Source organism: Pavona decussata, unplaced genomic scaffold, assembly GCF_977016875.1.
Source record: "Pavona decussata unplaced genomic scaffold, jaPavDecu1.1 SCAFFOLD_282, whole genome shotgun sequence".
In the NCBI taxonomy this organism is placed as follows: domain Eukaryota; kingdom Metazoa; phylum Cnidaria; class Anthozoa; order Scleractinia; family Agariciidae; genus Pavona; species Pavona decussata.
Genome location: NW_028145683.1, coordinates 130,781 through 143,757, shown reverse-complemented (window position 1 = coordinate 143,757; position 12,977 = coordinate 130,781). Strand labels below are relative to the sequence as shown.

Sequence of the window (12,977 nt, the reverse complement as noted above, 5' to 3'; positions counted from 1 at the left end):
ATATTTATCCAGACGCTCGAACATTTTTCGCAAAGATATTTTCATGGTTTACCATGTTTACTTTCATAAGCTTAGCTAGTGATCAGAGTTCTACCGAGAGTGGGTGCAGAACGTAAAGCTTTTTCACTGATCCGCGCTTTATTTTAACTGTTTACAAACAGAAGTATCTTAAAAGTGCCATTCATGAAGGTCAAAATACATTTAGAATGTTTGCTATGAGGAAAGACCTTTTACCAGAAAAGAGAAGGTATCAAGTTTTATTTTGCTAGAGATATTGGTGAAAAGAGCGGGAATAAACAAAATCACCGTGTAAAAATTGATTCACAAATGACTTGAAAACGCTCTTAAAGATTTTTTTCTAATTTCTCCTGCAAGTTGTCTAGATTGAGTAGCTTAAATCCCTTACGTTTCGTCATAAAGTGTCTGACTATATTTCGAGATAATCGACAATGCTTAAAATCAGAGGTTATGTGCTACCGTTGCTATGGTAATAGCTGTTGCTTGGAAACCGATGCAAAAATTAACTTCGATCATATGTTCAGATGATGATGTAGTATGAAGGAGATCGAAGTTTATCTTCTATGCGAGATTGTAATTTCAAAACTTCCACCTATAGTGCGGAAAAACTGCTGCGAGCCTCCTCAAGCTCGTTTCCTTTGCAAGCTTTGTTATTTGCATTAGCTCAAGAAAACTCAGACTTGGTTGATTGTGAAGCTTTTCAACCAGGATCATGGAGAAAAAAAGTCAAGACAGGGAGGGGATTAGGAGTATCCAAGGAGTGGCAAGTTAATTGTTGTTGAGCAACAGTCCATTGAATATGAAGAAAGGGATTAAACAAACAAACAAACATAAAATGTGTTGTTTAGTCTATTACTTCTGATAAACCAAAATTATTAGAGCAGTGTGATAATTATAATTATCGAAAGTTCTCCTGCAGAGTTCTGGTGACTAAAATAATATTTTTCTCGTGGTATTACATAATGTATTAAGACTGTTGCCAAAAAAATTCCTTGCAGTTTGCCCTGCGGAAAAGGAAGTAATTGATTCGATTAGGAAACAAAACGACGAGGTTAAGAAACAGCAAGAAAAGGTTAAGAACCTAGTCGATAGAATAGCGGCAGAGATTGAACGCACAAGTTGCTTTGAAGGTGGGTAAAAATGATTTCACATTATACAGACAGAATCAGTTAGATCATGAATGTTGTGTTTCCATAGTTTAAAGTCAATACTTGCAGGAGCTGGTCAAACGTTATAGGGTGGGGTGGGCCGGAGAAGAGAGGGAGAGGGTTATCACTTTTTAAGTAAGCAGTTGGTCGCTCAATTTTCAGCTAATCATGGGGGAGGGGGGGGGGGGGGGGAAAGGCAAGTCACCCTATTTTATTACAGGAATAAGCACACATTTATCTGCCAACTAGCAGGTCAAATTTCACTATGAATATGCCGTAGATCAAGACCAGGAAGTGAAATACCTGCGCCACCTTGCCTAACTTAATATGATGAAGCAAAAGAGAGAAAGTGAAAGAAGGGAGAAATCAGAAAGGGAGAGTAACTTTTCCTATGAAGATGTGGAGTAGGAGAAACTCCTCTGTGGGGATTTGCGGATAAAGCAAAGAGTTTCTGAACCAATCTGTATATCGACTGTCAAAGTCCGACAAACGAAAAGAAATTAACGAAATCAAGTTAAATTGGCATCAGCTTACATTCCATAGGATTGGTTACTTTCTATAACTACGGGACCAATGAGAATACGTTATTTTCGATCCCTACACTTACCCGTAAACATATATAAAGGTCATCCATCTAAAATTCAACAGGAACAGTATTGAGAATTTTCTCTACCATCCTGCCACATATTACTGTTGTCAGTAAATAGCAACTGAAGAGATTCGCACAGAATCGAAACCGCCGGTCTTGCTGGAGACCACACAGTCCATTATCAAACACCATTGATAATGATAACAGACAACAAAGAACTACAACCATACCTCACGCCGGTAACCTTATATTGATGCAAAACTGGAAGTTCAAACAAAATCAGCCTTTGCTGAGAAACATATTCAAAAATCCGCCAATTATATCCTATAAGAGAGGACAATCTCTTAAGGACATGCTCGTTAGAGCAAAAATATAAAGGCAGCGTTCATAAAAATGTAAACCACACAACGCAGTGAGCCGTGCAGGCCTGTCATTTCTATTATTAACACCTTGCCTAACTTAATATGATCAAACAAAAGAGAGAAAGAGAAAGAAGGGAGAAAGCAGAGAGGGAGAGTAACTTTTCCTATGAAGATGTGGAGTAGGAGAAACTCCTCTGTGAGGATTTGCGGATAAAGCAAAGAGTTTCTGAACCAATCTGTATATCGACTGTCAAAGTCCGACAAACTCAAGAAAATTAAGGCATGGGTCTCTAGTTATTTACTCAAAAAAGCAAGGGGGTGGTCAATCTTCTGAAGATTTAGCCGTAACGTCATAAGACTTTGGCAGCATAATATGCTTACAAATGTCAACATATTGACATACACAACTTATGTAAATTAGGTCACGTGACCTTTTACGGATGCAAAATTCAAGAAAACTTTTGAGCAAAAATGGCACCACTTTTTATTGCCTCCTGGGGGCTGCCTGTAGTTTAAAAACTTTACTGCGGCACTTCATTTCTGTGCCCGGGCCTTTTGAAATATTCCCTCAATTTTGAAAATAAACGGCTAATTTTACTTTGGAGGGACTGGGCACTAGTAAAAAATACCGTTTATTTTCAAAATTAAAGAAATATTCAAAAAGCCCGAGCACAGAAATGAAGTGCCTAACAGTGGCAAAGTTTTAAAACTACCGGCAGCCTTCAGGAGGCAATAAAAAGTGGTGCCATTTTTGCTGAAATGTTTTCATAAATGTCTCGGCCGCAACAGGTCACGTGACCTAATTTGCATAAGTTGTGTAGGTCAATATGTTGAAATTTGTAAGCATATTATTTTGCCAAAGTCTTACGACGTTACGGCTAAATGTTCAGAAGATTGACCACCCCGTTGCTTTTTTGAGTACGTCACTAGAGACCCATGCCTTAATTTTCTTGAGAACGAAAAGAAATTAACGAAATAAAGTTAAATTGGCATCAGCTTACATTCAGTTGTCAGCAGCCATAGGCAGTGTATCCATTGGCAAGGACAGAAGTGGCTCTGAATCGAGTGTCAACAGCTCAGAAGGAAATGAAGAGTAAGAAGCAAGTGAAAACTGTCTTCTATAGTTAATTGGGAGTTGAACCTTTAATGACGACTAGATACCCGTCGCATAACTTTTTAGTTGTTGATAACAAAAATTTATCGATGACAAAACATGTAGTGTGTGAATAAAGTTATCGACTACAAACGGGTGATCAATAAAGTCGTCGACGACAAAGTAGTTTTCCTTTTCAAAAGGGAAATTATTTAAGTTGTCGATAACAAACACGGTAGTTTTGGTATTGACAACTCACTGTCTCCCGTCTGTGGGTAAGTCATCGATTACAAAGGTCTATTTTCGTTCAGTGTCACTCACGGATGCCATTTTCTGCACGATGTACACATGCGCATTAGAAGCAAGTTTCTGGGCTACTTCAAAATGTACAGGTCATCAACAACTATACATTCGTGCGTGGAAAACGTATTTCCGAACTTTAATAGTTGTCGATCAAATTAAGTTTTCGATTGAAAATAGTCGTCGATGACAGTTTGCCTCTTTTTTGCGGTCCGATTTTGTAGTTGCATTCGGAACGTCAAACCTTAGGCAACACTACTATTGCTATCATTATCATTAGCATTACCATTATTTCTCCATCAATCGTCAAGGCTACTTAACCCCTCCTACCCTCCCTACCCTCCGGACCCCATATAAGACAGTGATAATTACGCTGCCTTCCAGAACAAGGCAATGTCAAAAGGAAACAAAAAGATGATAAGAAAAGTTCCGTCCAACAGAAGCGTAAACTAGTTTCTGTAGCATCTAAGAACTAGAAGCAACTAGGAGTGTTACTACTCCCCTCTGGATTAGATGCTAGTCCATAACAGGATACCCAGAATGAAGCAACTGACCTACCCATCGGTATCTGGACAAGACGTTCTATTTACTTCCGGTGCGTAACACTACTACCACGTCTCCACGTGTTGGGTTGTAGTTAACCACAAATATACAGTGGCACCTAAGGGGTTCTGCAAACGTCGACTTTGAACGGTTACAACCTTTTCAATATTTAGGCAACTGCCCGGCAAATTTTGTGTTGTTTTGAGGGAATTTGTCTAACAGTAGGGTAGTTTGGCAGGTTAGAGTTTACTGAGCGTAACGTTACCATAGCAACCAATTCTTGTCAGGCAGGTTTTGTTGAAAATGGAACTGATTCCTGTTTTTAGTGAGGAAAATTCTCTCTCTTTAGTCATGTTAGTGTTGTTCGGTTCCATTTGATTACTTTTAGGTCAAACCTGGTGGTTTTCTGAAGTTTTAGGAAGTCCAGGATGGCAATCGTTAGGCCATCATTACGTATTCCGAAGTGAATAAACTCATAACTTGAACGTCAAAGGAAATATCTTTAAACGAACTTACTAACCTTAAAGTTTCATTTCATAGTTTTCATATTTTTAAAGTTATGGAGCGAGGAAATGGTTTGGGGGGCATGCAGAAAGCGCTTCGCGGATCACAGCAGAGGAAAAAAGACCTCATTTTAAAGAACTTCAAATTGCCCCATAATGACCCTAAAACTGGCTCAATCTTCTCGCAACCTCCACAAATTTCTTTAAAACGCCGTAGAAACATAAATAACATTCTAGCCTCAACGTTCTTATAAAATTAAAGGCTCCTTTGAGCCAACTCGTGAATGCAGATGACACATCAGTAATTGAAACTAAGACGGCTACGGACACTTCCGTGAAAGCTAAAAGAAATTATATCTTTGCCCGATTATGTCACGAGAAATAACCATTCTTGTACTATAAAAATGATTGTAAACTTATTTCCTACTCATTGAATAAGGGTATTCTCATGCGCCAATTAAAAAAATTTCCACTTTTTTTTTTATTTCGAAGTTCATGCTGACACTCACTAATTGATTTGTGGGAAAACGAAAAAAACATAACTTTGCTCGAGCTGATCTCACAAAGGGAAATCTGTTGAACAAAGTGTCGCATTACATTTCATGCCCGGCATAAATGCGTGAAATTTTTACTTTGCAGATCAGTCCACGCAATCTTCAAGTAAAAATAATTTGAAATATGACCAACTCTTGCTAAATAAGAATTATTTCAATAAAAGCTAGTTGTCTGTAATTTGCTTCATTATTCAATGAACGTACCAAAAAGGTTTTGATCCTGTACTGTGTACACATGCATTTCGATAAATTCTACACGGTATGTATTAAACAGTTGATGAAAATTCATCGACCGCGTCATTTTGCTTACCCATAAATTACCAGATGTAAATTTCGAACATGAAACATTTTTCCCTTTGAAACCTCTATGAAAGCTGAAGAGATAAAAAATTGTTCATTTCACCATAAATTTACATAATTTTGTTTACGACGTCACTGATAATTGAGATGGCACTTTCCGCTTTCGCGTGAAAACTGACAGCCAAACTGATGTTTTTTAGAAAACTAATCTACTTGATGTAATAATTTTGTATCAGAAGCAAAAATATGATGAAAGATGTCGAGTTTTCATGTATGCAAAAAGTTATGATTAGCAGTGAACTTTTCATTTAAGAGTGCTTCTTTCAGCTAAAGACATTTTCTGGTGGGAAATTTTTTTGGCGCCAAACTTTCAAGTAGCGCAACGCAATATCCCGCAATATTTCTTATTAAAACTATTCAGTTAGTTCAATCGCGAAGGGAGGAAAGGTTAAAAATTGATGAGGCCTGCAATGAATGAGGCCACTAGTGCTAAACATACATCAACGCATGCCACGTAAATGCTCTACAAAAAAGCGTCTTGTTTATTCAAAGATCTTGCCGACACTTCACCAATTGAATTTTAAATTAAATTATTTTGAAATTCAGTTATTGTTAAAATCTTAAAAGACACCGCACTTTGTGGAAAAAAACGAAAAAACCTATTACTTTGCTCAGATTCAACGAAAAATCTCCATCCTTACACTAAAATGATTGTCAAATCATTCTCTACAGACTGAATAAGAATATCCTGATGCGCCGTGCACAGAAAATTTCACCGCCCATGTCCGAAAGTTAAAGACAAAACCAACCAACCAACCAACCAAGTGAAAAAGTCCACCAACGCTATAACTCGTTCATTGCGCATGCGCGCATTCACGAGTTAATTGCGGCCCACGACCCATAATTTTTAACGACACCCACGATCCATGACACCTACCCACTATCCACGCCCGGCTCTTTATACTATTAACTATACCAAGCTATAACAAGGAAATGCAACGAATATGGAACTTAGCGCCAGTGCTGTTGCTCAAATATCATATTGTCGGTCGCTGATGATCGCATTCTTAAGTTTGTCATTTTAAGTTTATGATACGCTGTTTATATCGATGTTATATAAAAGTTCCCTTTTAATGTTAAATGACATGTTTTTTTTTTTCTATCAAGATTGTTCCGGACGTAGTTTGCCTCACTTCCAAAAATATCAAGACCTGCCAACCAAAGGTGCTCACGGCGTTGAACAGTTCAGTATTGATAGGAGTCTGTTTCTCGTCTTCGCTAACTATTATGATGATATCAACGGATACAACACAGACTCTTTCATCTACAAACTGGACGATTCAACTGGAAGGTTTGTCCTCTATCAGACTATAGACACCAAAGGAGGACGCAACATGGAATATTTTACAATCGCTGACAAACATTACCTTGCTGTCGCTAATCAAAGGGATCAGGAAACTTTAAAATCTCGGTTGAACTCTGCCATCTATCAGTGGAATGGATCCCAGTTTATCGTCGTGCAAAACATTCCGACACTAGGAGCAAGTAGTTTTAATTTCTTTAAAATATTGTCGGACCTGTTTCTTGTCGTCTCGAATAATAATGGCGACATTACGCAAAGTGTAGACTCAGTCATCTATAAGTGGGGCGAAAACCAGTTTAACAGGTTTCAGGAGATAAGAACCGAGGAAGCTACAGCAAGTACTACGTTTGTAATAAAAAGCGACACTTTTCTTGTTTTTGCAAACCGCAGAAGCGACCAGCAGAACTATTCTGTCCAGTCCTCTGTGTACAAGTGGTCAGGTGAAAGCTTTGTCAAACTACAGTCTCTTCAGACATATGGTGCCTTTGATGTGAAGTCCTTCAGCGACAATGGTGAGGCATTCCTCGCTTTTGCTAATTGGTGGAATGGAAATTCTTACAACATCGACTCGTTCATTTACAAGTGGAATGGCAGCAGGTTTGTTCTGTTCCAGTCCATTCCCACTCACGGAGCCCGCGCCTGGGAACCATTTTCGATTTGCGATGAAACGTTCCTGGCTGTTGCAAACTTCCAAGGGAAGTCAGTGAGCATGTATCGTTTATCCGGATCACAGTTTATCAAATACCAAGAGATTTCAACTCAACGTTCAGCTTCCCTCAAGGCATTTGAACACGAAGGTCACACTTACCTGGCAATTGCAAATTTTCGGGATGGAGGATTCCGCTACAACATCAACAGTGCTCTGTACAAACTGGAAAAAGTAGACTAAAATGCAACGAGCCCAGCAAAATTGACTCTTGGAATTCACCATGCTATCACAATTGTAACGAACACTGAGAATACTGTAACCCTATCTAAGGTAAACATAGTTGAGAGGGGTGCTTCTTTCCACACCGACTTTTATAAGTTTTTTATTTTTCATATTTGAGCAAACAAGACGAAACGTTTTGCTTTTTTGTGAAATTTTTTTTAAATGATTTCGAATGTTACATGAGGTAAGGTCAAGCAATCAATGTTTGACCGGCAGAATTTTCAAAAATCAGATTATTTTGTTGTTTTTTTTCTTCCTACAGTAAAGTTTTTGTTTTTATATACTTGTAGCTGTTTTCCATTTTGATAACTTTTGGGTCAATTTAGGCGGAAATCTTAGGTTTGCTGAAAATCAAGGTATCCAAGAAAAGCATTAATTTTGAAGACGACCTATAGTTCCTGCGTCAGATGACAGCTCATTTCCCGTTGCAAACCTCAAAGGAAACGTTTTTTTGGAGATACCATATATTCTCCAAGTGTCAATGTCATATCTTTTATACTTGTGAAGTTATGATAAGGGCGCTGGTCAGGGTTAACGGTAGAAATGGACTGATAATAATTAAAGGCTCCTCAAGAACTCAGCTTGTCTATTTGCACTGATTCCTTTATGTTAGTTCACGGCATCTCAGAATATGTTATATTCTTTGGTGAAGCCATTTTTTTAGGGGATTCCACGTGGCTAATTGCCAAACAAGCCATTTTTAAGTAATTATCTCGTGCATTGTTGATATTTCACATTGGTTAATAATCTTTTGGACCACTCTGTTACATAAAAATGGCTTTAAGGGGAATTAACCTTTAGAATACTTGCTGAAATTGAATCTTTTCAAAGTGAATAGCAAAAAATATAGTTAGGAAGCAGCATCAACTGGAAGGGCAAAATTAGTTAAAATCTGTAATAAAGAAAATACATACTATCATCATGCAGAGGTTACTTTTATAGTTAATGCCTCTATCGTATAATTCTGGCTTGAAATGGCTGTATTAACATTATAGACCATTGACAGCATCACTTCCTTGAACATGTTGAACACGTGTTATAGATTCAACTGTGTTGTGATTGATCACGATGTACGTAGGTGATCACTGTAGTTTAGATTTGCTGTAAAACATTATTATGTGACGCAGGTAAACTTGTAATATAAGAGTAAAGAACTTTGTGTACTGTACTTAATTTCTGTGAAAGGCCCTTTTCTTAATAATAGCGTGTGTTCCCGCAAACTATACTTCGTGTGGGAATATAATAGCGCAGACTGCAAACACTAAATTAAGCTATATTTAAAAATGATTAAAAATCAATAAAAAATTTGTAAGTTTTTTTGCATACAGTTACTTTACCGTTTTGCGTCTACCAATGTTATCTATAAGACATTTTTTGTGCTGTCTGTAGACACACCGCCAACTTGTGCAAAAATACCGTGTGTGCCCCCATTAATTTTCCATACCATGAAGTAATGTGCATACACTTAACTAGTGTTAACCTGATACACTAACAGGCTCAAAAACATTAGAGACGTCAACTAAGCTTTTAAGTCTCATATTGATTAATGTTCCAAGCTATTTCAGAGCTAAAAGACACTAATTAGTAATGCGTTTATTGCTCCCCGGATAAGTACCACCAAGGCCTTCATATGACTATTTTAAAGACCATCCCGCATGGAATGGCTGCGTATAAGTCGATATTTTCTTTAAAGCCAAAACACAGTAGATCGAATTACTTTCTTAGTGAATATTAACGTGGCGTTTTCCGTCTGCTCTTCAAAGCCGATAACTAATTATTGTCTAGGTCGGTAGCGTTCAATTGAATGATCACACTTTTCGGGTGATTTTCGAAATAAACGATTATTGTAGTTGATTACGGATCATTATCACGTAACCTAATCCAAATTTTGATGAATTTGGCCAAATTTTACACGCTTAATTGCTAAAACCTTGAAATACCACAATAAAAGTCCGCGTTTTATTTTGTGGTATAAACTAACAGAGAAGTACTTGTATAACTCTTCAAATGGGTGAAACAACCACAGGTTGTGTGAAACAGTAAGGAATAGGCCATTTTTGAGCTCATCTAGAACACACAAACATGACAACAAAAACAAACCGACTGTAATGTTACACTCTTATCTTTCCTCTTTCGAAATTAACAATAATCATTTTGGGTTATTGAAACAGCAAGCTGCTATTGGACTTACACTTCATGAAGATATTCGATTTTCACTCCTCAACACCAACCACTTCATTCAATGTGTACACCACTGTTGAAGCTCTCCCAGCGCTATTCCTCAGTAGTATTTACTAGACAAATGGAATAAAGTCCCTCTAACTTGCAAATAACCTTGGGTGGACATGGAACTAACACAAAATGATGAAACGCGTGCTGAAGCGAGAAAATAAACAGAACGACGCCATCTTGGAACCTCAGGATCCTGGAAGGACTGGGAACTAGTTGCTTCCAACTAGGGTAGCGTGAGTAAAGATGCGGCAGAGGGTAGGGCAATGCGAGATTATCTAAATTAGTTTTAAAACCAAACGATTATTATTGATTTCCAAAGAGCAAGGACAGGAGAGAGTAAAATTACAATCGGTTTCAATTTGTAGTCATGTTTTTGTGTTTTAGATGAGCTCATAAATAGCTTTTCCTCACGGGACATGTGACAAAAAGGTATCTCGAACTTTGATTCGTAATAATGCACGTGGTAAGCTTAGACGTTTTAATGAAGTCTTTGAAATGATACATTGTTTAGCTCTAGCTACCAACGAAATTTTAACCGGGAAAGTCGATTTACTTGTACAAGCTATGAAACGGCTTGCAACTGTTTTTGTAAAGACGTGAATCAATGGAAGAATCTATCAAGTTATAACTACACCAATATATTCCGGTCCTGATAAGGAAACAAGAAACGAAAAGGATGTTTGAGGATAAAATAATAATACTCTGTCTTGAGAAAGTTACATGAAACTGGGTTTCCAATAAGACTTGTGCATGAAGAATTGTAAAGAAGACAGCTGCTGCAGTCCGATTATTACAAGAGTGTTTCCAGTTTCAAAGATAGTAGGCTGTGGACCACAAGCCATTTTTTTTTTAATCGAAAGGCAGCAAATATCAATTGATCGAGGTGCTGTGTGGATGGTCCCCCTCCACACCTTTCATCCCTCCCCCGTTTCTTAGAATTTCCAATGATTTTCAGTGAGGGGGAAAAAGGAAGGTGGTTGAAATAAATAGTTCTGGAGAACCACAGAGCCATTTTTTCAACTTCTTTCCCAAAAGTAAAGAATCATTATCCAAACTTTTGGAAAGCTAAATACAAAAATAAACAATTTCTTTCATTAATAATAGCCCTTACTTTTCCCAAATGATGACATTATTAGCACATGTCATGTGGCATGTGAATTAAATTAAAAACTACCCTACCAAATGGTGCAAAGAGATTAATTGGTAAATTTAGCTTTACTCGAGAAGACTTATCAAAGATTTGTCTTCTGCCAATTTATGTCTGTATGGAAAAGTATCCGCGAGATTTTCAATATAAGGTACTCAATTATACAACTTGCACAAATATTCTGCTAAAAGCCGGCGATTTAAAACGCCGATTATTTATTTTATTTTTATTTATTTATTTATTTAGTGTCAAATACACAGGGGGTGGTCTCCCAGTCCCCCGAGCAACAGGCTCATGATATAAGTGTTTGATTGCGGCAAATTTGATCGCCAGCGAAAATCGCAAGCAATTTTCGCCACCTACTGATGCGGACACACCTGGCGTTTTTTTCGCCGATCGCGGCGATGTGGCAGTTTTAAAAATTCATGTAATAAAATCGCCCAACCTGATAGATTGACTTTATTGGCGATTCACAGTAATGACCGTTGGAAATCGCGTGAACGGGCACACTTGGCGAATGCCGGCGTATTTAATCGCCGATATCTGACATGTCATGGAGATATCGGCGATTTTATAAGCCGATCGCGGTGATCGGCGAAAATCACAATCGCTGCACCGGGCACAGTCCTGGCGGTTTTCGTCGATTGCGGCGATCGGTGTATAAAATCGTCAAGTGTTTCGCTGGCTTAAAGAAACTAGAAAAAGTGGATTCCGATGTCTACGACGTTATGAAAGAAGATATTACTTTATCTTTGAAAGATGTAATTGTGGGCGTTAGTGCATGGAAATATTCATGTATTGTTGAACTACTGTATTTTAGTGGGAAAAGCACTAATGTATTGGCACTGCAGGCGAAATAATACAAACCCGACCATTTCCTCTTTTAAGGTCTTATTTGCTAAGAAATATCAAGTTGAACTATATATTGCAAAGAAGAATAAGAAGTTAAATGATTTTCACAAGAAGTGGAAGTTCATGCCTCTGACATAATGTTTTCTAACTCGAAAAGTAGTGTAGCCAAACCCTTTGTGCTACAAAGTTTGTTCCAGGCTTTGTAAAGGAGAAAGTTGTAAATATATTATTGTCTTGTGTGTGTGTGTCGCAAGTTTCCACAATATTCTCCTCTTTTTTCTTTGTTTATTGTCAATTACTAATAAAGATGGGAAAAACATTTTAAAAAAGTGGCATGTGAAACTTTCAAGTCGCTTCAGACCGCCTCTTTTCCTGGTTGTGTTGACGTCTTACAAGGATTAGTTTTATGACACCCCTCTTTTTCTGACTACCAAAAACACCTGCTTTTCCTGACTTATTTTTACAGAGCGTAGAAGCCTTGTGCTAATAAATATGCCTCAATATTTCCCAGAGACCAAGAATCTAAGGATTTTATTGCCCAACTAAACTGAGTACAGTTCAAATAATAAACAAAAACACAAGTACAACTATGACGCAATATTCATACAGTTGGTTATTCGCACAGTAAAATAAAAATATTTTCTAACACGTACGCACGCCTTGGTTAAAGTTTTCCTTAAAGTTTTCTCTGTTCCATATCAGAAAAGCGAAAGTCGGATATTAAATTTCTTATTAGATGTTTTGATATGCAGTAACGGGCTGTATATTTTTAAGAAACTGTTGTATTGACCCCCCCCCCCCCCCTCCTCCTCCAAAAAAAAGTCAGTGCACACAGTGTAGCTCCAACTTTGCTAAATACCCCCACATTTGACTTAAATCGCTAGCTGTCATAAAAGGGCCATTTCTAGAGTATGCTGTCATGAAAAGATCACATGAAATATTGCTCTCTTTTCACAATTATTCACCGATGTGGAGTCGAATAAATAATCGATATTTGCCCAGCCGCGGATCGGCGAGATAAATATGGCATATGGCATATTGC

The 12,977-nt window shown here is 37.7% G+C and overlaps 1 protein-coding gene across 1 annotated transcript in view; it reads left to right on the top strand.

Annotated features, from left to right (window-relative positions):
- The window catches only part of LOC146455199 (thrombospondin-type laminin G domain and EAR repeat-containing protein-like), a 32,284-nt gene extending 24,622 nt beyond the window's left edge, over window positions 1-7,662 (top strand). The window contains exon 4 of the mRNA XM_085094554.1: window positions 6,578-7,662. Within this exon, the coding sequence (XP_084950680.1) occupies window positions 6,578-7,662 (1,085 nt within the window). The remainder of the gene's footprint in view (window positions 1-6,577) is intronic.
- The last annotated feature ends 5,315 nt before the right edge of the window (window positions 7,663-12,977 follow it).